This window comes from Mobula birostris, chromosome 3 (assembly GCF_030028105.1).
Source record: "Mobula birostris isolate sMobBir1 chromosome 3, sMobBir1.hap1, whole genome shotgun sequence".
Classification (NCBI taxonomy): Eukaryota; Metazoa; Chordata; class Chondrichthyes; order Myliobatiformes; family Myliobatidae; genus Mobula; species Mobula birostris.
Window position 1 is genome coordinate 165,011,072 of NC_092372.1, and position 25,292 is coordinate 165,036,363.

At 42.6% G+C, this 25,292-nt stretch overlaps 1 protein-coding gene across 7 annotated transcripts in view; it reads left to right on the top strand.

Moving 5' to 3' along the window:
• tpk1 (thiamin pyrophosphokinase 1) overlaps window positions 1-25,292 on the top strand; it is a 382,918-nt gene that overhangs the window by 226,727 nt on the left and 130,899 nt on the right. For all 7 annotated transcript variants that reach the window (XM_072253602.1, XM_072253601.1, XM_072253605.1 and 4 more), the window contains one exon: window positions 13,396-13,507. In XM_072253602.1, the coding sequence (XP_072109703.1) occupies window positions 13,396-13,507 (112 nt within the window). The remainder of the gene's footprint in view (window positions 1-13,395; window positions 13,508-25,292) is intronic.

Here is a 25,292-nt window from a genome sequence, read left to right on the forward strand (position 1 = left end):
TGTCATAGTTGAAGGTGGAGAGTTCGATTCTGCACCTCAGAGAATTTTGATTTTGCCCCGCTGTTGGTTATTACACATGAATGCGACTGAGCGCTGGTCAGTCAGCAGGGTGAACTTTTTGCCGGCAAGATGGTGCCCCCAGTGCCTAATAGCTTCCACTATGGCCTGGGCCTCTTTCTCCACCCCGGAGTGCCAAATTTCAGGGCCTTGAAGGATACAGGAGAAGAATGCCACTGGTCTTCCCACCTGGTTGAGGGTAGCAGCCAGTGTGAAGTCGGAGGTGTCACTCTCTACTTGGGAAGCGAATGGCCTCATCCACTGCATGCATTGCTGCTTTGGCAATGTCCCCTTTTATACGGCTAAAGGCCGCACGGGCCTCAGCTGCGAGGGGGAATGTGGTGGACTTGGCCAGGGGGCGGGCCTTGTCTGCATAGTTAGAGACCTATTGGGTGTAATATGAAAAGAAGCCCAGGCACCTTTTGAGGGCTCTGAGAGTGTTGGGAAGAGGGAGTTCCAACAGGGGGTGCATACTGTCGGGGTCAGGGCCAATGACTCCGTTCTCTACGACACACGAGGCTGTCGGGGGATCGCGTGCCTGGAGAGCCTCACAGTTGTGCAGAGCAGCCTCCAGCGTGTCAACCAGCTCAATCACCGAACGTAAGGTAAGATCAGCTTGTTCCAGCAGCCGCTGGCGCACGTACACTGACCTGGTCCCCGTGACAAAGGCATCTCTCACTAGGAGCTCTGCATGCTGTCCTGCCGTCAGCCCCTGGCAATCGCAGGCCCACACGAGCGTCTGTAATGCCTGGACAAACTCAGCGCTCGATTCCCCGGGCCGCTGATGTCATGTTGCTAAGCGATGCCACGCATAGACTGTGTTTACCGACCGCAGGTATTGTCCTTTGAGTGAGCTCATCGCGTTGTCGTAGCTCGGCTGGTCTCTGATCATCGAGTAGACACGTGGACTGACCCTGGAAAGGAGAACTCTGCTCTTCGCTGTGGACTCAGTCACTCCAATCACCTCTAGGTATGATTCAAAGCAGGCCAGCCAGAGTTCGAAAGCGTTTCCAGCTTCAGGTGTTTATGGGTTGAGGTCTAACTTGTCGGGTCTCATAGCACGTGCCATGCTTTAAAATTACTGCTAATAAAATTGATGCACCATCAATAACTCCAAAAGACTGGAAGTAGAGTAAATACTAAAAGGCTTTTATTAGCAGTAAAATGTTACCTCCATCATGCTGAGTATCTGCCTCTGGACTGAGGAGGAGGAGCAATGGCACAATCGCCTTTATTCAGGATTCTGTGGGAGGAGCCACAGAAGCAGTCAGCAGAGGGGCGTGTCCAGACAGCTAACCCAGTTACAACATATATCTATATTTATATTTATATAGTTTACCACAGTTGAATGACAATTAAACTTGAACTTGTAGTTATTTGTCTATCAGTACACGTACTGCAGAGAGATTCTACTGTGTTGACCTTTAATGCAAAGACTAATTTGCTTTATTCTCTTTTCTGAAGGGGGTGAGCTCCAAATGATCGCTATTTCAAACAGTGGCTCCACCTTCCCAACTGGAAGAAATGCTTCCAGCTAACGTAACAGATAAAACACAGATATTTATTTAAATGGGGCACATTTATTGGGATTCTAAGTTCTAACAAATTGTAACTCTATGAGGGGTTTTCAAACACAAGTGCAATTCTTAGAAGCTAGAAAAACACGACTGAATTGCACAGACAATCAAGTTGTATGTCACAGAAAGAAGGCTCTGGGCAGAGCTCCTTCTCAGGTCGCGGCTGCGGAGTGGACTCTGTCTTCACCTTTGAAACTCTTCCTCACCCTTACTGCCTTCTAATGTTAACACAGATCATTTTACAATTCTACATTTTCATTCCCTTTGTGAGTCTTTGTTCCTTTGCAGCTATTTTCTAGCCTCATACCCTCACCTGGCTTTGCCTTGTTGGTAAACTCAGATGCATTTTCCTTGGTCCTCCCGTTTACATTATAGAGTGACTTCCAGAGCACCCTGCAATCCTGGAAATAGCCCACATTATTACTCTCTCTTTTCTATTTGAGAGCCGATCATAATTACACCATAAATAAGTGATACCCTGAGGCCTAATCTTGTGTAACAACCTCATGTTGGGCTTATTACTCAATGTCCTCTAGTCATCTCAGTATTCACAGGCTATCCAGTAACATCTTCAAAATCAAGTGACTGAACTGTCCAGGCTTATATAATTGTTATAACCTGGTACAATGGAATTTAAGCATATCTAGTGTTATAAAACAACCACGTTACTAAAAAAACAACTTTCTTCAGCAATTCCATCTAATGAAATCCTACTTTTAGCAGAACTGATTTTAAAGTTGTTGGCAATCGTTCACCAATATTTTGCATTCACAGTATTCCAAGTGAAGATAGAACCTTAATAATGTTAAATGACTATCAACTTAAGTAAACATAAATACAACCAACACTCACAAAATGTTGGAGGAACTCAGCAGGCCTGGCAGCATCTATGGAAAAGAGCGAACAGTCAACATTTTGGGCCGAGACCCTTCGGCAGGACCAGAAACACCAATCCATTGCGGATAATATAATCAGCCAGTAACTTTGAGAAAGGTTTCAGCAGAAATGGCATGATTTATTCTAAGTATTAAATGAGGGATTAATGTCATGAACAGAGTGATACTAATGCTTGGAATTCAGTCAGTATTGCAGCATATAACCTCTTTGTAAGGAAAAGGAATACTGTAGGATGAGGAAGAGGAAATGCTAATAATGGAAATTATCCATGCTTGTTTTGGAGCCTAAGGGTAGAGATCCTAAATGCACATAACAGTTTTTTCTTAAGCTACCTAACTCAAAGGATGACAATGTAGAAAAAGGAAAGAAGAGCAGAGAGTTAAAAGCAATAACTAGTATTGATCATAATAGGATGTTCTATTGCAGCTGTACAAGGCATTGGTGAAGCCACATTTATTCAGGTGCAATTAAGCTGGAAAGAGTGCAGAGGAGATGTTTCCAAAACTTGAGGAACCGAGTTATGGAGAGAGGTTCTGCAGGTTGGGACCTTATTCACTGGAACATAGGCGATCTTGCAGAGGTGCAGAAAATCATAAGTGGCATAGACGGGGTGAAAGTACACAGTTCTTTTCCCGGAGTTCAGGAATCAGGAACTTGGGGTAAGAGGGGAAACATTTAATAGGAATCTGAAGGGCAACTTTCTCACCCGCAGGGTGGTGAGTATGTTGAGTAAGCTGCCAGGGGAGGTGGTTGAGGTGGGAACGTTGCCAGCACTTGAAAGGTACTTGGAGAGGTACATAGACAAGAAAGGCTTAGGGCCCAAAATGGGAAAATGAGGCAATCATTGATGAGAGTTTGTATTATCATGTGCACTAGGGCTGTTTCTATGATGTTTGATATTGTTATGGAAAGGAGTTAAGCAATTTAGAAATATATCCGTTGGAGCATAGGAGACTGAGTGACGGAGGTATTCAAGGACATTTTCAACCTCTCACTACTACGAGCGAAAGTTCCCACTTCAAAAGGACAACAATTATACCAGTGCCTAAGAAAAATAGTGTGAGCTGCCTTAATGACTATCACCTGGTAGCACTCACATCTACTGTGATAAAATGCTTTGAGAGGTTGGTCATGATTAGACTGAACTCCTGTCTCAGCAAGGACCTGGACCCATTGCAATTTGCCTACCGCCACAATAGTTCAACGGCAGATGTAATCTCAATGGCTCTCCATGCAGCTTTAGACCACCTAGACAACACAAACACCTATGTCAGGATGCTGTTCATCGACTATGGCTCAGCATTTAATACCATCATTCCCACAATTCTGATTGAGAAGTTTCAGAATCTGGGCCTCTGTACCTCCCTCTGCAATTGGATCCTTGACTTCCTAACCTGAAGCCCACAATCTGTGTGGATTGTGATAAAGCATATCCTCCTCGCTGACGATCAACACTGGCGCACCTCAGGGGTGTGTGCTTAACCCACTGCTCTACTCTCTATATACGCATGACTGTGTGGCTAGGCATAGCTCAAACACCATCTATAAATTTGCTGATGATACAACCATTGTTGGTAGAATCTCAGGTGGTGACTAGAGGGCGTATAGGAGTGAGATATGCCAACTAGTGGAATGGTGTCGCAGCAACAACCTGGCACTCAATGTCAGTAAGAGAAAGAGCTGATTGTGGACTTCAGGTAGGGTAAGACGAAGGAACACAAACCAATCCTCATAGAGAGATCAGAAGTGGAGAGAGTGAGCAGTTTCAAGTTCCTGGGTGTCAAGATCTCTGAGGACCTAACCTGGTCCAAACATATCGATGCAGTTATAAAGGTGGCAAGACAGCAACTATACTTCATTAGGAGTTTGAGGAGATTTGGTATATCAAAAAATACCCTCAAAAACTTCTATAGATGTACCATGGAGAGCATTCTACAGGCTGCATCACTGTCTGGTACTGGGGTGGGAGTGGGGGCTACTGCACAGGACCGAATGAAGCTGCAGAGGGTTGTAAATTTAGTCTGCTCTATCTTGGGCATTAGCCTACAAAGTACCCAGGACATCTTCAAAGAGTGGTGTCTCAGAAGAGCAGCAACCATTATTAAGGACCTTCAGCATGTCCTTTTCTCACAGTTACCATCAGGTAGGAGATACAGAAGCCTGAAGGGACACACTCAGCGATTCAGGAACAGCTTCTTTCCCTCTCCCATCCGATTCCTAAATGGATATTGAATGCTTGGACACTACCTCACCTTTGAAATATACATTACTTCTGGGTTTTGCATGAATTTTAATCTATTCAATATATGTATACTGTAATTGATTTATCTATTTATTTATAGAACATAGAACATAGAATAGTACAGCACAGTACAGGCCCTTTGGCCCACTGTTGTGCCGACCCTCAAACCCAGCCTCCCATATAACCCCCCAATTTAAATTCCTCCATATACCTGTCTAGTAGTCTCTTAAACTTCACTAGTGTATCTGCCTCCACCACTGACTCAGGCAGTGCATTCCACGCACCAACCACTCTCTGAGTAAAAAACCTTCCTCTAATATCCCCCTTGAACTTCCCACCCCTTACCTTAAAGCTATGTCCTCTTGTATTGAGCAGTGGTGCCCTGGGGAAGAGGCGCTGGCTATCCACTCTATCTATTCCTCTTATTATCTTGTACACCTCTATCATGTCTCCTCTCATCCTTCTTCTCTCCAAAGAGTAAAGCCCTAGCTCCCTTGATCTCTGATCATAATGCATACTCTCTAAACCAGGAAGCATCCTGGTAAATCTCCTCTGTACCCTTTCCAATGCTTCCACATCCTTGCTATAGTGAGGCAACCAGAACTGGACACAGTACTCCAAGTGTGGTCTAACCAGAGTTTTATACAGCTGCATCATTACCTCACGACTCTTAAATTCTATCCCTTGACTTATGAAAGCTAACACCCCATAAGCTTTCTTAACTACCCTATCTACCCATGAGGCAACATTCAGGGATCTGTGGACATGTACCCCCAGATCCCTCTGCTCCTCCACACTACCAAGTATCCTTCCATTTACTTTGTACTCTGCCTTGGAGTTTGTCGTTCCAAGGTGCACCACCTCACACTTCTCCGGGTTGAACTCCATCTGCCACTTCTCAGCCCACTTCTGCATCCTATCAATGTCTCTCTGCAATCTTTGACAATCCTCTACACTATCTACAACACCACCAACCTTTGTGTCGTCTGCAAACTTGCTAACCCACCTTTATACCCCCACATCCAGGTCGTTAATAAAAATCACAAGAAGTAGAGGTCCTAGAACAGATCCTTGTGGGACACCACTAATCACAATCCTCCAATCTGAATGTACTCCCTCCAGCACGTCCCTCTGCCTTCTGCAGGCAAGCCAATTCTGAATCCACCTGGCCAAACTTCCCTGGATCCCATGCCTTCTGACTTTCTGAATAAGCCTACCGTGTGGAATCTTGTCAAATGCCTTACTAAAATCCATATAGATTACATCCACTGCACTACCCTCATCTATATGCCTGGTCACCACCTCAAAGAACTCTATCAGGCTTGTTAGACACAATCTGCCCTTCACAAAGCCATGCTGACTGTTCCTGATCAGACCATGATTCTCTAAATGCCCGTAGATCCTATCTCCAAGAAGCTTTTCCAACAGCTTTCCCACCACAGATGTAAGGCTCACTGGTCTATAATTACCCAGACTATCCCTACTACCTTTTTTGAACAATGGGACAACATTCGCCTCCCTCCAATCCTCCGTTACCATTCCCGTGGACAACAAGGACAAAAAGATCCTAGCCACAGGCTCGACAATCCCTTCTCTCGCCTCGTGGAGCAGCCTGGGGAATATTCCGTCAGGCCCCAGGGACTTATCTGTCCTAATGTATTTTAACAACTCCAACACCTCCTCTCCCTTAATATCAACATGCTCCAGAACATCAACCTCACTCATATTGTCTTCACCGTCATCAAGTTCCCTCTCATTGGTGAATACCAAGGAGAAGTATTCGTTGAGGACCTCGCTCACTTTCACAGCCTCCAGGCACATCTTCCCACCTTTATCTCTAATCAGTCCTACCTTCACTCCTGTCATCCTTTTGTTCTTCACATAATTGAAGAATGCCTTGGGGTTTTCCTTTACCTTACTCACCAAGGCCTTCTCATGCCCCCTTCTTGCTCTTCTCAGCCCCCTTCTTAAGCTCCTTTCTTGCTACCCTATATTCCTCAATAGACCCATCTAATGCTTGCTTCCTAAACATCATGTATGCTGCCTTCTTCCACCTGCCTAGAATTTCCACTTTTCTTGTCACCCATGGTTCCTCCACCCTGCTATTCCTTATCTTCTTCATCAGGACAAATTTATCCCTAACATCCTGCAAGTGATCTCTAAACATAAACCACATGTCCATAGTACACGTACATTTTTTTCTTCTATATTATGTATTGCACTGAACTGCTGCTGCTAAGGTAACAAATTTCACGACACATGCCGAAGATAATAAGCCTGATTCTGATCTGAGTGGTGACCTTATCATTTGTGTGAAATCACAGGGAGCATTGATAGTGTCAGTGCACACAGTCTATTTCCCATGGTTGGAGAATCAAGAAAAGAAGGACAAATATTTAAGAAGAAATTTAGAAAGAACTCATGGGGCAACATTTTGCCCAAGGGTGGTGAGTGTCTGGAAAAAGCTGCCAAAGGAAGTGTTTGAGGCACTGTATTAACAATATTTAAAAGCTACTTGAATAGATACAATGATAGGAAAGGTTCAGAGGGATGTGGGCCAAATGCAGGCAGATGGGACTGGTTTAGATGGGTACACTGGTTGGCATGGACCAGTCGGGCTATGGGGAATTGACTATGACTTTTTAATAGTGGCAAACTAGCCACTTTGTAGAAATTGGAACATTATGGTGCATCTGCACTGCTGTGCTACTGAACTCAGTACGGAATCCAGTGGAAGTTCCATGAAGCACTGAGGTGAAGGGTCAGATATATTGCGTATGTGCCTTTTTTTATGCAATGCTGGTGCATTGGATACAATCTCATTCTTCTGCACGGCATCACCAATCGACACGAAAGTAAGTGATAGGAAGATTTTTTTTGAAAACATTCTTTTAATTAATGTTAATAATTAATTTCCTTAACTTTATTGTAGACTTAATTGAATTTACTGTTTTTTAATAAAAAAACAGAAAATGCTGGAATTTGTCAGATAATCAGAACAGCTATGTATAAATATTTTCAAATCTACAGCCTTTCAGATGGCAGATCAATCTGAAACATTAACTCTTTACAAATGCTGTCTAACCACCCAAGTAATCATAAAAAAAATTATTGTTTAATTTCAGATTCCTAGCATTTGGATTTTTTGAACATTTTGATTCTTATGATTCTACTTTTGATTGTTATTTATAGTAGTCACTTAAGTGTTTATCAGCAGTTTTAAGCATCATTCAAAGAGTGTGGAAACAGCTTTGTGAAAAAGTTGAAAATAATTACATTTAAAAGTCAATTGGGCAGGTTCAGAGGTAGGAAAAGTTTAGAGCAGGGGTCCCCAAACTGGGGTGCATGGACCCCTTGTTTAATGGTAGAGGCCCATGGCATAAAAAAGGTTGGGAAACCCTGGTTTAGAGGGATATAAGCCAAATGCAGGAAAATAGGACGAATTTGGTTGACATGGATGAGTTAGGCCAAAGAGCTGGAATAGTTCTGTGACTCTATAACGGCATGAACGTTCAGAAGGCCATCAGAATAGTCCATTGGCAGAGCCACAGTCTGCACCACCTACCTTAACATTTCTCTATCTTTTTGCAATGTTCAGTGCTTTTCCTTTGACTTTTACCACGCCCACTACTTTATCTGCAACTAACAATGTTTTCAGGTTAAATGCTGAGGCCCCAGCGCTAATCTCTGGGGACACGTTCTGTCACTACAATTCAAGAATGCTTCTCTACATCTGACCTTTTTTACAAGACTCTCTTAAATTCCACAAGGCTCAGTTTTCCTTGACAACCATGGGACACAAAGCTGCTCTGAGCAAAGGTTCTGCGGCAAATGTGATCAGTTTAAACCAAGCCATTGGTCAACCTTGAAAGATCTGGAGGAAAGGAGGTTTTTGGCAGATACATAAATTTAGATGCATCACTTTATTATTTATTAAATGCATGCATTTTGGATTTAAGCATCTTCGACTGCCCTGTTGCTTATCTGAATACAAAAAGCTCCACTTATTTTACCATTTATTTTGGTGCAGCAGCAGGCCCGTGTTTCTCACATAGGGAAACCCTGCTTTAATTAGTCTTATTAATGTGCATAATTTCTCATAAAATTGAAGGGAAATTACACAAGGTGAGCAAAGTGACTGGTAATAACAGTAATTAGCACAAATCAGTCAGACACTCAAAATTGCCATCTGCAAGATTTTGCAAATATAGAAAGGAAACAGTATGCAATACAAATATGCACAAAATAAAGCAGCAAGGAAAATGCCAATAGAGACTACATTTGTTTGTTCCCCACCAGGGGACAATGAGGCCATCAAAGTGGAAGATTTACTGTCAGCATGCCTTGGATTAGCAGCAAAATTACAAGTTTATCACAAAACGATCTAATAACCGATGGTATGTTTGAGAGCAATTGAGACCTTTTCCATGTCATTATGTTGCAAAGATGGTGAACTTGATCATTTTTTAAAACCTTTTTAAATGTCTCTGATTTTTTTTCTAAGAGAAAATTTGCCCTTAGAGGGAAAATTGCTACAGAGCATTGTCCTTCGATGAGTTATTGACAAAATGGAACAAGTATATGGAAATAAACTACTAGCATTGTGCCCTCATTTGGGATGTTAGAAGGCCTGGTTTGTAGGAATAGTTTTTTTCAGGTGAATAAGCTTTCTTTTCAAGAATAATGCTCGCAAGATATCGTGGTTGAGCCCACTTATCACAAAAGTCATTAAAATTGTTTGCCATCTCCAAATAAACAAACCATAATGTTGAAGCCCTGAAGTGTCAAACGCAAAACATTCACCCCAGAGGTTTCTCATGAAGATGCTTGGCAAAATCATCATTCTCAGCAGAGATTAGGTGGTGTGCCATTTTGTTTCTTGCTGTGATGTTCATTTTGTGCTTTCATACTGTGTGTCTTCCAGCTCAGTTTGTCTGAGTCTTTACACTCCATCCTAATGGCCATAAAACTGACAATGAGAACAAATATTTGAAACCTCCTTTGAAGCATTTTAAGGCCAGGGGACGTATGTCCCACATGCTGTCACATAGTTAAATGCCAAATGGCATTAATTAGAGCTGCTTGACGGGTTTTGTCCCTGTTTATTTAGCTAGTTGGCAGTGTATAGCAGATTCCTGCTGGGACTTTATGTTAACAATTCATGTGTCCTGATTGCAAAGTTTATAGGCAGTCAGCCATGATTGCTTTGGGCAAATGATCTCTAGATGTTGAAGACAGTATTCCACTGGGACAATAATAAACTTTAACAGTTGTAATCTGAACACAGCTGGATGTTATAGTCAGTTACACAAGCTTCTTTGAGTCTGAAGATCGTGAGTTCAGGTCCAACTTCAGAGACTGGAGTTAAATGACAGTGAGTTCCGGAGAGGTTGCATCTTTTGGAGATGCCGTCTCACAAATGCAGCATTAGGTTGAGGCCCATTCTCTCTTAGATATACATAGAGAATTTCTAGTGGCAGTATCTTAAAGAAGAACAGAAGAGTATTATCTTTGGTGCCTGCCTAGTATGAAAATTGCCTGGCATACTTCCCTTAGTATAAGAGTGACTAGGTACCAATCATGCTTCAAGTACTTCACTCACTGGGATTGGAACTTCAGAAGGAAGCTTGAAAGGCATTAGTAAATCCAGGCCTTTTTATTTAAGATTTATTTGTCTTTGGCAGGGTTTTAGGGAGTAGGCGGACGATATTAATTTGAGGAAAACATTATACCTTTAGTCAACTTTAGTAAATAAGGTGTAGTGTTTGATTAGTTATTCGATTTGTCAACTATCAAGAATAACTGACCAGAAATTTCCTTCTATAATTTATTAATCAGAACATGAGGCTTTAAAGCACTTGTATTTTTTAATAAAAACAGAAAATGCTCAACATATCAGTATTCCACAGCCCAAGAAGCATCTAAGTTAATGTTTCAGATCAATAATCTTTTGCTGTTTATCTTCTTTTACCTGTCTTAAGTACACAGCAACACTAAGTTAGAATCGGAGGGCATTAGATCTGAAAGCAGGCTATTCATCCCACTGATCTTGCATTGCCTATCTACACGAGCAAGCTAGTCAGCACTGGAACAAAGCTCTTCCCCACAGCCCTGAAATATCCCTCAAGTATATGTCAAGTTCAATTTTAACAGCAGCAATTGAATCTGCTTCAATCACTTATTTACTGGTAATGAATTCCACGACAGGATTTCAGAACAGAAAATGCCAGAGTCACTGCTTCTCTCTCTGATTACTGTCTGCCCTGCTGAGTACTTCCAGGATTTTCTGCTTTTGTTTAAGATTTCCAGAATGTAAAGATTATGGTTTCTAAAGCGTGACCGTATTTCTTCACATTAAATCTGACTCTTTTGCCAGTCATTGTAAATCCTGAACCTTCCATTCAATTTCAAGTTCAAGTTTAATTGTCATTCAGACATACATAAATACCCATGAACACAGCCAAATGACACAGCGTTCTTCCAGGGCCAAGATGCGAAACACAGTACCAACAGTCATACACAGCACAAGGTACATATAACACATATAAGACAGCAGTAAGCATACAGACACACACAAAAATATATAACCCAAGTCCCTAAGTCCATGGATGTTTTCAGCAAGAACCAGACTGCAGATGAATACAATCCAGTTTGCCTTCCACCAAGTGAACACTGGAGGGCAGCACTGACACCAGAATGGACGCCCCACCGCACTGTCTCCAGTGTCACCTCTCCTGGGCACCTGCAACAGGCAATGCCATGGCATAAGGCCGGTGTTGGGAATTCCATTGATGGGAATGGGATTCATCCATTTACTAAGTCATAACAATACTTATCTCTATCAAATCAGCTCTGAATTCTCTTTGCTGTAGGTCCAGTCTCAACGTCCTCAGTCTATCCACATAACTGACATCCCTTTACCATAGAGTATTCTAGTAATTATTTTTCTCAACTTCTGCTGGGTTTTCTTATTAATTTTAGTCACTAGAACTGATTGTGGCTAAACTAGTGCTCTATGGTTACTCCCTGCCCTGTACAAGGGAGTTGCAGGATTCCGTGTTCTCTACTGATGATTCATTCAATAGTGCCAACCACTTCCAAGCTGCTCTGAGTGTGTCTGTCTAGGTGCTTCTGCTCCTGCTCTCCCTTTAAACCTGGGGCATTTATATTCATAATATTTTCTTACACTTTGGGTGTAAGATGGCACTGCTGAAGGCAGGTGACAACTAACCGATGCTTTCCAGAGCAAGAAATGCAACTAAATACTTTATTAATCCCATGTTTTCTGTAAAAACTTGTGTGAAGCGATCACCACGCGGCAAGGCTGATGGAGGATCGAAGCGTGGGGATGCGAGACAGAGTCAGAGAGAGGTCGAAGCATGTTCGAGGAGTTCAGACAAGGTGGAGGCATGGTTGAGACTGAGTTGGGGCTTACGAAACAGAAAAGCCGGAGTGGAGGAGAGGAAAATTCAGGGGCTGTCCAATTAAACCTGGAGCAAGGTTTAATCGACCTAAGCACCGGGCCGATTGGGAAGAGTTGGGTACGGGTCAGAACATGGCAGCAGGATCCAGGTCAAGGCCCAGAGCATATCGAAGCGTCAGAGCCCAGGACCTAGAGAGAGGAACACTCCGATGTTTCGACAGTTTAGACACCGGGCCAGATGGATTGAAAGGGCTGGATGTCGAGACCGGAGGTGAGGGTCGGACCAGTTCTGCTCACCGCTCTACAACCCTTACTCCACGCTTCACTGAGCTGAGGCGGTGGCTCTGCTCCAGCTGTTCCAGGCTCCATGCTGTGTGCTGAATTGAGGCTGTAGGCCTGCTCCAGCGGCTCCAGGCCTCATGTCTGAGGACTCACTTTCATTCTAAATGCTGTTTGCTTACTTCTACTGTTTGCACAATTTGTTTTTCTCTCTACACATTGGTTGCTTGTCAGGTTTTTTTATGGGTTCTTTTGGGCTTCTTGTTTTGTGACTGTCTGTAAGGAGATGAACCTCAAGGTTGTATAATGTGTACATACTTCAAAAATAAATAAACTTTGAACTCTAGCATGAAGTTTCGCTGTGGACTGCTCTGCATTAATTTTAATCTACTATATCTCTAATAATTTCCTTACATCTTTTGAATTCCATTCCTGTCCCACTCCCTATTTGATAGATTTGAGGTGAAAGTAGATGAACAGAAAGCTATTGAGGTGTGAAATGTCCTGGCTACCACTGCCTCTATCCCACCCCCACCCCCTCACTAGAATGGTAGCGTTGTGCAAAGCACTATTACGTTTTTATTCTGCAGCTTGAAATTAACATAAATGTTATTGTTTATATATATTATTGTTGTACAAATACAGCTGACGCATCTATTTTTATAAGGAGTTACAACCAAATTGACTCTTACAGCCAAGCTTCATGAATGACAGCCAAGCTTCATGAATGACAGCCAAATAAATGTTATTGCCTGTCAATAAGAAAAATGCTTTGACTGAAATGAATTGTCATAAAAGTCTGGGATTCGTTCAGCTACTACAAAACGGCGTATTCTCAACACCATTTAATTATTTTCTTTAATTTTAGAAGGCAGGGTTCTTCATAATTATATTGCAAAACATTTTGTTTCCTGGCACAGGGTCACCACAGATTGTTAGTCAACACAGGTCTGGAAGGGGAGTGGTGTGGCCTTATCCCAGTGGGAAACCGGTGCAACAACGTAACGACAACTGGACTCAAGTGGAACCTCAGTAAGTGTGAACTCATTTCCATCTTTGCTGAAATTTGGCTCCAAGTTGCTTTTATCCACATGTGGGGTCTGATTTATCAATTGTAATTTTGCACCAATATTTATTGCCTATCTCAGTTATACATGCCACCTCTTGGGTATGAATGTGCTGTTGGAAACAGTTTTGCTATGAATTCAGATTTTGATCATGTGACTATTACAGTACTCATCAACTTTTTTTTCTGATTGATAGAACTGTGTGTTAGACTTCTGAATCCTGCGTGGTGACAGCATGACAAATATTTTGTACAGGTTATTGATTTTTTTAAAAATATGAAGTGTTGAAAATACATTTTCTGTATTTAATATAGTAGCACTTAGAGCTAATGGAAGACTTGTAAATGGTAATTAGTTTCAGAATTAAAGTGGGCAAATGTATTGCAAGACACTGTTCTGTGTGAAAAGAAGGATGATTGGTAGCTCAGGTTGGCTGCTTATTTGTAGGATTGTTTGCTGAGCCCAGAGGTTAGGTCGCAAACTTTTCGCCACCAGTGGAGGTGACATCATCAGTGCGTAATTGAGTGATGCTTCTGCAGAGTGTTGGTCTGACTGGCCCTGATCGGTTTGCTGTCACACTGGCTGCTAGTCTCTGCTGGGAAGGACAGCTGAGTGATCTCTGCTGGCCTGTATCCCTGGTTATCGGTTGTTGTGAGCTTTAGTTTCATGGGTGTTCGCAGCTCACCCCTTGGCCCCAGTCTCGCAGACACGTTGGAACCTAAATTACGTCCTTCTTGATCTTTGTGCACTGAGATGATTGACAGAGGATCGTGTCATCTTATAGTTAGCTGATATTCATGTAGTGTTCATAGAACTATAGAACACTACAGCACAGAAAACAGGCCATTCGGCCCTTCTAGTCTGTGCCGAAACATTATTCCGCTAGTCCCATTGACCTGCATCCAGTCCATAACCCTCCAGACCTCTCCCCTCCATGTATCTATCCAATTTATTCTTAAAAATTAAGAGTGAGCCCGCATTTACCACATCAGTTGGCAGCTCATTCCACACTCCCGCCACTCTCTGAGTGAAGAAGTTCCCCCTAAATCTTTCCCCTTTCACCCTAAAGCCATGTCCTCTCATATTTCCTAATCCTAATCTAAGTGGAAAGAGCCTATTCACATTTACTCTGTCTATACCACTCATAATTTTGTAAACCTCTGTCAAATCTCCCCTCATTCTTCTACACTCCAAGTAATGAAGTCCTAACATGTTCAATCTTTCCCTGTAACTCAACTCCTGAAGACCCAGCAACATCCTAGTAAATCTTCTCTTCACTCTTTCAATCTTACTGATATCCTTCCTATAGTTAGGTGACCAGAACTGTACACAATACTCCAAATTTGGTCTCACCAATGTCTTATACAACCTCCCAATAATATCTCAACTCCTATACTCAATACAATGCCCTGGTTATTTTTCTCCCTCTCTGTCCTGTGTAGTGTTTGGGACAGTCTGTATATTGGACTTGGTATAGGACATTTGTTCTCTCCACATGGGCTGTTGGATCTTTGCATCTCAAGATGAATGTTGTGATGGTTGTGCTGGGTTTGTGTGGTTGGAGCAGTCTTGCCGTAATTTCAGAAACCTGATATATCGTAGGGTTAGCCTCTTTCTTGTCCGTTCAGTAGGAGTTAAAAGTCTACAGTTGTGCAAACCTCAAGAAGAAATAAAGAACTCACCCTTTTCAAAGTATTCAAACCGCAATGACTATCCAAAAAAATTTCATCTGAATGTGTCTCGTCCAGAGAAACAAGGACACATGTTTGTCTGGGAAACTACAAAAATCCTGGCAGAAGCATAAAGCAAGAAACCAAGATAATTCTTAGAAGCTTGTTTGTCAATGGAAAATCCTAGTAACAAGCTTATTGAACTGTATCCAATTTACAAACCTGTGTATGTGCGGGATTGGTGCCAAGGGGTGAAAAGTGGAGACCCAAGGAACCAACAGTCACAACGACCGATAACCAGGGATACGGGCCAGCGGAGAGCACTCAGCTATATGATTGGCTGGGACCCAGCAGAGACTTGCGGCCAATGCAACAGCCAACCAATCAGAATGAGTCGGGCCAAATAAATGTGAGCACTCCGCAGACACAACACTCAATTGCGCACAGATGGTGTCGCTTTGGTGACAAAACATTTGTGACCTAACGTCCAAGCTTGGCCCTACAATCAAATTGTTCTGTGTTTTGGGTGGGAAATAGTGCCTTCTGAAGGAAATTTAAATTTAATAATTTATTAACCATGTGACCACCTCGAGCCACTGTCTTCACTGGTATACCTAACTCCTTGTAAAGATTCACAGTCTAAGTATATGATTGATGGTACTGGTAAGCCAGAGATTATTGACTGGATACAAAGAGTAATCAAAAATTCAATTCCATTTAACATGGAACATTCTGGGAAGCTAGTATGTGCAAAAGCTAATTATTTTTGCATTATCTTAAAAGTAAATCAGCATAGCCACTAGAAAAAGACTTCCAGTTTTCAGAGAAACTGTCTGGGAGCCATAAACCGTATCGCTGCCAGTTCATGAGGCCAGTTCTGTTCAGTCACAATGGCAGCAGTGATCCAAGCAGCATTTGACTAGTATAAAACATTAACCTGGGGTTTTCAGTGTAAAAATAAGGTTTTTACAACTTCAGCAAAGTTCATGGTGGGAGAGCACAAAAGATCCTGGAAAATTTTGTCTTGATATAACTAATGGTGTGTGTCATTCATGCCACCATTTCCCGTAAAACCTGTATCTAGGTAGAAGATGGCTGCTTATCGTCACCACTGCTACAGGGAAGAATTTAACTGTACAGTGCAGATTGCAATTGATGCTTTATTGACACGAATCTTCAGAGAACAAAAAAGCTTGACACCTAATTAGTTGCCAAGATATTTGTCTCTCTGTTATTTGGTGTCTATTTTAAATGAAAGAAACGGCTGACTGGTAACCTGCAGATAGTATTTTTTTGTTCAGAGATGAAGCTGACATTTTCTAGGCTGCCTCTCTCCCAGCAACCATGTGCTATGTCATCAATCTAACTTAATGAAGTTTTTCAACTGCACAGCTCAAAAAACACATAGAAAGTTAAAACAAAGTTGTTAAGTTGTTTTGTTGCATTGTACCCAAAATTTACTTTCCACGGAATTAAAATTAGTGTTACGTATATGCATAGAGCTCTCAATTCCTTTTAAAAAATTGTTGGTACTAAAAATCTACGATATGAACAGAAATGCTGAAACCTTTAGCAGATCAGGCAGCATCTGAAAAGACCTAAAATATATTAACTTGCCTGCCTGACCTTTTGAGTATTCTCAAAATATTTTTTAATCTCAATTCCACTATTTAATACTCATGCATGAAATTTTGAAATATTTTGTAATATGCACCTGAGTGTTTGAGTGCAGTTCACCTGTATCAAATGGAAGCAGATTACTGAGAAAGTGAGGGCTCTGACTCCTGTATTTGTGACGTGGATGGAGTGAGTGGGAAACCTGATCTTGCTCGTAGTTGAAAAATGTATAAGGATCTCATGCAAGTTATCCTCTGCCAGTTGTAGACATTTTAATGTGTGGATGTATATTGTGTATTGGATTAAAAAAAATAGTTGTGGGTGGACTGGTAAGTTTGCTGATGACACAAAGATTGGTGATGTCGTGGATCAATGTAAAAGGGTTGCCAAGGGATACAGCGTGTATAGATCTGTTGCAGAAATGACCTGAGAAATGGCAAGCAGAGCTTAATTCAGGGAAGTATGTGTGTTGCACTTGCGAGATCACATGTAAAGGTATGGTGTACAGTTAATGGTATGTAATAACACCAATGATGTTTGGAGAGAGCTTGGGGGTCTAAATCCATAGCATCCTGGAAGAGGCCACACAAGTTTAATGGATAGTAAAGAAAGCATATGACATCCTTGCCTTCAATACTTGAGGCATTGTGCTCAACAGTCGGGAAGTTTTATAAAACTCAGATTAGGCTACATCTTCAGTATTGCATTTAGTTCAGTCATCTCGTTATAGGAAGGATGTAGAGGGTATGGAGAGGGTGCAAAAGAGGTTTGCCTGGAGGCTGCCTGGAAGAGAGGGCATGTGCTATTGTCGTTGCTGATATTAAAATAAGATAACACACACACTCTAACAAGTCAAACATTTTTTTTCACTTGTGCACAAGGAAAACAGCATGTTTCACCCACACTGTTCTAAAGCCAGAACATAAAATGTACTATTTTTATACACAATTGACCTATCAGTTATGGATATTGACCATTTGGTAACTTGTATGTTTGAATTCCTTGCTTTCAGAATAAAAGTTCAAACGGTTATTTTTCAAGTACATATATATTACCATACACAATCCCAAGATTCATCATCTTCTGGGCATACTCAGCAAATCTATAGAATATCAAAATATAACAGGATCAGTGAAAGATCAACCAGAGTGCAGTAGACAACAAACTGTGCAAATGCAAATATAAATAAATAGCAATAAATAACGAGAACATGAGATAATGGGATAAAGAGTTCTTGAAAGTGAGATAATTGGTTGTGGGAGCATTTCAGTGATGGAGCAAGTGAGTGTATTTACCCAGTTTTATTTAAGAGCCTCATGGTTGTGGGGTAAAACTGTTCATAAATCTGGCGGTGCGAGTCCTGAGACTCTTGTACCTTCTGCCTGATGGCAGCAGTGAGAAGAGAACATGGATTTTCCGTTCAAAGGCATTGGTGTTTCCAGACCAGGTGTGATAAAGCCAGTGAGTACACTCTCCACTACACACCTATAGACGTTTGTGAAAATTTTTAGATTTCATACTGAATCTTTGCAAGCTCCTGAAGAAGTAGAGGTGCTGCCGTGCTTTCTTCACAATTGCACTTATGTGCTGAGTCCAGGACAGGGCCTCTGAAGTAGTAATACCCATGAATTTTAAATTGCCAGCCCTCTCCACCTCTGCTCCTCCAATGAGGACTGGGTCATGGGCCTCTGGCTTCACTCTTTTGAAGTCTATAATCAGTACCTTGGTCTTGCTGACATTGAGCAAGAAGTTGTTGTTGTGACCTCACTCAGCCAGATTTTCAATATTCCTCCTATATGCTGTTTCCTCACCACCTTTGATTTGGCCCACAACAGTGGTGTTATCAGCAAACTTGAATATGGCATTGGAGCTGTGCTTAGCCACAAGTCTAAAGTGGCAGAGAAGGAGTGCCAGGGGCGGGGAGTAGACACAGCCCTGACACACCAGGCAAGCTCATTTGATTTCAAACAATGGGTTTGTTGATCAGTACAGAATATCTCTTTGGTGCTTTCTGCTCATTCCCCTCTTCCTTGCCCCTTTATCCAACCATAATTACCCTCTCCCTGTCCCCTTCCCACTGTCCACCCAGAATAGAGACCCATATCAGAATCATGAAATTTGTTTTTTTTTCCGTTCGGTAGCAGTATAATACATAAAATTACTACAGTACTGTGCAAAAGTCTTAGGCTCCCAAGTTCTATGTGATCGCCTAAGACATTTGCACATTACTGTACCTGACAAACTGGGGATGGCAGCGATACAGCAACTACTTCATCCTCAGACTCTGGTGCTAATTGCTTCTTTTCTTACACTGAAGTGGACACTATTACTCCTTGCCTGTTCGTTCTGTGCCATTGCCTTCTCTAACTTTTGCTCACTTTCTCTGCTTTTTTACAGGACTCATCTGACTGTTTTTGCAATTTACATCGACATTGTAGGTCACCCACCCTATAGCCTTCTCACATTTCAGCATCTGCAGGCTCTCACGTAGTCCATTCTACGCATACAGTACACTTCTCAACATACTTACTGCTTTCTGGTCCATAAGATACGGACATGCACACTGCCGCAGTCCACCCGAAGCCCGGCAGCCAGCCCGAGCAAGGCACAGCCCAGACCAGAACAAACCCGCACGGGACACAACCCGGACCAGAACAAACCCGCACGGGACACAACCTGGACCAGAACAAACCCGGACCAGAACAAACCCGCACAGGACACAACCCGGACCGGAACAAACCCGCACAGGACACAACCCAGACCGGAACAAACCCGCACGGGACACAACCCGGACCAGAACAAACCCGAACGGGACACAGCCCAGACCAGAACAAACCCACAGGGGACACAACCCAGACCAGAACAAACCCGAATGGGACACAGCCCAGACCAGAACAAACCCACACAGGACACACCCCAGACCAGAACAAACCCGCACGGGACACAGCCCAGACCAGAACAAACCCACACGGGACACAACCCAGACCAGAACAAACCCGCACAGGACACAACCCGGACCAGAACAAACCCACACACGACACAACCCGGACCAGAAAAAACCCGCACGGTACACAACCCGGACCAGAACAAACCCGCACAGGACACGACCCGGACCAGAACAAACCCGCACGGGACACGACCCGGACCAGAACAAACCCACACAGGACACAACTCGGACCAGAACAAACCCGCACAGGACACAACTCGGACCAGAACAAACCCGCACGGAACACAACCCAGACCAGAACAAACCCACACGGGACACAACCCAGACCAGAACAAACCCACACAGGACACAACCCAGACCAGAACAAACCCACACGGGACACAACCCAGACCAGAACAAACCCACACTGGACACAACCCAGACCAGGGCAAACGTGGGCGAGGCACAACCCGGACCAGGGCAAACCTAGCACCGGACTCTGTTCCTGACTCAAATATGAGCAGCCTATGATTTAGGAACAATTGACTACCAGAGCTGAATTCCTTTCTCCTATATCGACGAAGTCAAGTATTAGCCATCTTGGTGGAATCTCCGAGTAACTGTCGTCACCAATAATAACATAAAATGTCTAAAATAACTGGGCCCAGAGCACACTCACTCCTCTGCCTCAAACATATTATTTTACTTGTGCACGAGGAGAACAGTGTGCTCCTGTCGCCACACTGTTCTGAAGCCAGAACAGAAATCTTGCTATTTTAAAGAGAATTGGCTTATCTGTTACTGATATTAACCATTTGGTCAATTGTATGTGATACTTGCCTTTCACAATAGAAGTGTTAAAAGTCAATCGAAACTTCAAGTGGACAGTCGATGATACTTTGAAGTTAGTAAAGACAATAGAGGTATTAAAGGTAAATCGCAACTTCAAATGGACAGCCAATATTTTGAAGTTGTCCCTTAGCTGTTGGGTATATTTCAGATCCTGCCATTATTCTGATCCTGTCTGTCTCCAGCGCCTCCTATTGTGTAAAGGACTCTTATGTTTTAGGAAGTCCTTTCAGGGAAAGCCTCACTTCAGTAGCCTCACTCGTCTGTCTCGAGTACACACTGTCACAGTCATCCCTGCCCACCTCTCTGTAATTGGCAAGGTTGGTTCCAGCGATCTCACTTCAGAAGTTTTCCTTGTCTGAGTTGGACTACACACCACCGCTGTTATCCTCATCTTTAGCCCTTGCCTTGCTGCAACTTTCACACTATAAGGAGAGTTTAGACCAACGAGGATTGTTTTCTCTGGAGTGGCTGAGGCTGAGAGAAGACCTGATAAAGTTTATAAGCTATGAGGGCTATATGTAGAGTAGACAGCTGGTATCTTTGTCCCAGGGTCAAAATTTCTTACGTTTGTGGTCATTTATATAAAAGAGGGAGAAAACTTCAAAGGAGATGCTCCAGACAAGCGGTGTACACAGAGTAGAGGGTTCCTGAAATGTACTACCAGGAATAGTGATGGAGTCAGATAGGGTAGAAGTATCTAAGAGGCTCTTGGATGGGCACATGGATATGCAGATAATAAATGGAGGGTGAAGGCAATAGATGTCATTAGCTTATTTAGTTTGGCGCAAGATCATGAGCCAAAGGGCCGGTTTCTGTTGTGTAATTGTTCTGCTTCCATAGATTTGTGGCTTCTTATAGACCTTCAACTCAAGATTGTGTCATTGTAATTTTGTGATGGATTACATTGTCAATCCAATGAATTGTTCACACGTACAGTTTTGGGAGAAGAAAAGTCCAACTGGGTGGTAGATTTCCTTGTACTGGCTTAGTCCCAAGTCACCAGGCAGCTTGGAAGATGAATCAAAGCTGAACCTGATGGGGAAAAGTCGGAAACGTTGCATTTTCTAATATTGATACCTCTGGCATAAATGCTTAGTAAGTAAAGAGCTCTAAATAGGAAAGCCAGCTTATTTTGTGATGTGAACCCTTGACCCTTGGTTGAATATATGTAATTGTAACCATTATGGAGCATCTGATGCTTTAAGTTGAATTTGAAATATTAAGCTTTTTTGTATTTTTGATTCCATTCAAAATTCTTCACCATCGAGATGAGCAACAAGAAACAGTGAAGTGATTTTCTGTTCATCTTTTATTAGCTTATTACTGTACATCCCAAAGCAATCTGACATATATCTGCTATTGCAAGTAAGACACCCAGTTTACAAATGGTAAAATCCTACCACAAGTATTGTGACAATGATCAGATAATGTGTGTGGGGGGGGGGGTTGGTAAATATGGCTGGAGTGACAGGAAGGCACAACTCTGTTTTGAAGTAGTTCTGTGGGTTCTTCAGCATGACTAAACAAATGATGTCTCCAACATGGCAACACTCCCTAAGTTCTGTACTGTAGTACAGTATCAGACCCTGCAATTGGTTTAGCCACTTAACCTTCTGATTCAGTGCAGGAATATAACTATAGAGTCATATCTGAGGAAAACCACTTGAAAAATAGCTGTAAGAATTTGAGCTTATGGATGGAATTAATGATTACGAATGAATCTCAGCCCCCGTGGTAAGATCTCACAGACAATATTCTGTTAATAATAAATATCTATTTGATCACTTTTCTTCAGTTTATTGGCATTTTATTGACTTTAGCATCAAAGGTTAGAATCTCCTTTATCTTTCCAATTACATTAGTATATGTTTTGCTCACAATAAGCTTCACTCAATCTAATCCCTTACACAAGAAATATATAATATTTAGTCCATTCCCATTTTTCTATAAAAATGCAATTTCTTTTTATTTAAAACCATCAGAAGGTTGTGCTAGCAATGGTCCTTGAAAGATTAAATGGCTTTCTACTATATTATCAAGTTCTATGATTCTCTATTTCTGTTCAATACCAGAAATGGGTTTCTGAACCCTTTGTGTATATATAAGCTGAAAGCCACAAATATTAGTGCTCAGTGTGAGATATTAATGGATCTCTAGTAGAGGAAGGTGTTCTTCGATTTCTGTTGATGACCTGTACATCTAATGAAGTAATCGCATAGTGTAAATTATCATCCCCCATCAGGAAGGTCTCAAAGCTCTCCGCTTCTTTTTGGATTCCAGACCTAACCAGTTCCCCTCTACCACCACTCTGCTCCGTCTAGCGGAATTAGTCCTTACTCTTAATAATTTCTCCTTTGGCTCCTCCCACTTCCTCCAAACTAAAGGTGTAGCTATGGGCACCCGTATGGGTCCTAGCTTTGCCTGCCTTTTTGTTGGCTTTGTGGAACAGTCCATGTTCCAAGCCTATACTGGTATCCATCCCCCACTTTTCCTTCTCTACATCGACGACTGCATTGGCACTGCTTCCTGCACGCATGCTGAGCTCGTTGACTTCATTAACTTTGCCTCCAACTTTCACCTTGCCCTCAAATTCACCTGGTCCATTTCTGACACCTCCCTCCCCTTTCTTGATCATTCTGTCTCTATATCTGGAGACAGCTTATCAACTGATGTCTACTATAAGCTTATGGACTCTCACAGCTATCTGGACTATTCTTCTTCCCACCCTGTCTCTTACAAAAATGCCATCCCCTTCTTGCAATTCCTCCGTCTCCGCCACATCTGCTCTCAGGATGAGGCTTTTCATTCCAGAACGAAGGAGATGTCTTCCTTTTTTAAAGAAAGTGGCTTCCCTTCCTCCACCATCAACTCTGCCCTCAAACACCTCTCTCCCATTTCATGCACATCTGCTCTCACCCCATCCTCCCGCCACCCCACTAGGGATAGGGTTCCCCTTGTCCTCACCTACCATCCCACCAGCCTCCGGGTCCAACATATAATTCTCTGTAACTTCCGCCATCTCCAACGGGATCCCACTACCAAGCACATCTTTCCCTCCCCCCCCCTTTCCGCTTTCCGCAGGGATCGCTCCCTAGGCAACTCCCTTGTCCATTCGTCCCCCCATCCCTTCCCACCGATCTCCCTCCTGGCATTTATCCTTGTAAGCTGAAAAAGTGCTACACCTGCCCTTACACTTCCTCCCTCGCCACCATTCAGGGCCCCAGACAGTCCTTCCAGGTGAGGCAACACTTCACCTGTGAGTCGGCTGGTGTGATATACTACGTCCAGTGCTTCCGGGCGGCCTTCTATATATTGTTGAGACCCGACACAGACTGGGAGACCGTTTCGCTGAACACCTACTCTCTGTCCACCAGAGAAAGCAGGATCTCCCAGTCGCCACACATTTTATTTCCACATCCCATTCCCATTCTGATATGTCTATCCATGGCCTCCTCTACTGTAAAGATGAAGCCACACTCAGGTTGGAGGAACAACACCTTATATTCTGTCTGGGTAGCCTCCAACCAGATGACATGAACATTGACTTCTCTAACTTCCATTAATGCCCCTCCTCCCCTTCTTACCCCATCCCTTATTTATTTATGTATTTATTATTTTTTCCTCTTTTTCTCTCTCTCATTTTTTCTCTCTCTGTCCCTCTCCCAATAACTCCTTGCCTGCTCTCCAGCTTCCTCTGGTGCTCCCCTCCCCCTTTCTTTCTCCCTAAGCCTCCCATCCCATGATCCTCTCCCTTCTCCAGCCTTGTATCCCTTTTGCCAATCAACTTTCCAGTTCTTAGCTACATCCCTCTCCCTCCTGTCTTCTCCTATCATTTCAGATCTCCCCCTCCCCCTCCCACTTTCAAACCTCTTACTATCTCTTCTTTCAGTTAGTCCTGATGAAGATTCTCGGCCCAAAACGTCGACTGTACTCCTTCCTATAGATGCTGCCTGGCCTGCTGTGTTCACCAGCATTTTGTGTGTGTGGCTTGAATTTCCAGCATCTGCAGATATCCTCGTGTTTGCCTTACCAAATCTTTAGTTTTCTTTGCAATCGTATAATTGTGCCAGTCTCTAAATTGTCCCATTAATATTTCAAGATCTATAACCAGCAGCACTGGTCATAAAACATTAAAATTTGTACTTGTCTATTGTGTTTTTCTGGACTTGATGAGTATAGAAACTACTTAGCAAGTCGTGCAGCATATGTAGGTAGAGAAAGGTAGGGTGAATATTTTGGATTGATGATTAACAAATTTATCAATCTGACGTAACTTTCTTTGATTTGTGGATATGATGTGACCTCTTAACTGTTGACTGCGTTTTTGCTTTTAATTCTGATTTCCAGATTATGCTTATGAAAGTAGATCTGGAAACCTCTCTTACTTTCCACACCATGCAGTGCCTCACCTGGGTCTACAAATCCAGTTTTGCATTAAACTTCGAGTTCCCAGTGGTTTCAGGGAAACTGACCCAAATTGGTTTGTATTTGACTGGAGGCCTGTGATCACCACCCTCCTGTACTTAGCTGTGCTGTAATGAGAGGGACAATTGGCCTAACTGGTTGCAAAGAGGAAGTGTCTGGTGAGGCATCTCTGAAGCCCCAGTCCAAGGACCATCTCAACAGATTTTAGTGTTCAACATACATTTATTATCAAAGTATGTATACTATATGCAACCTTAAGA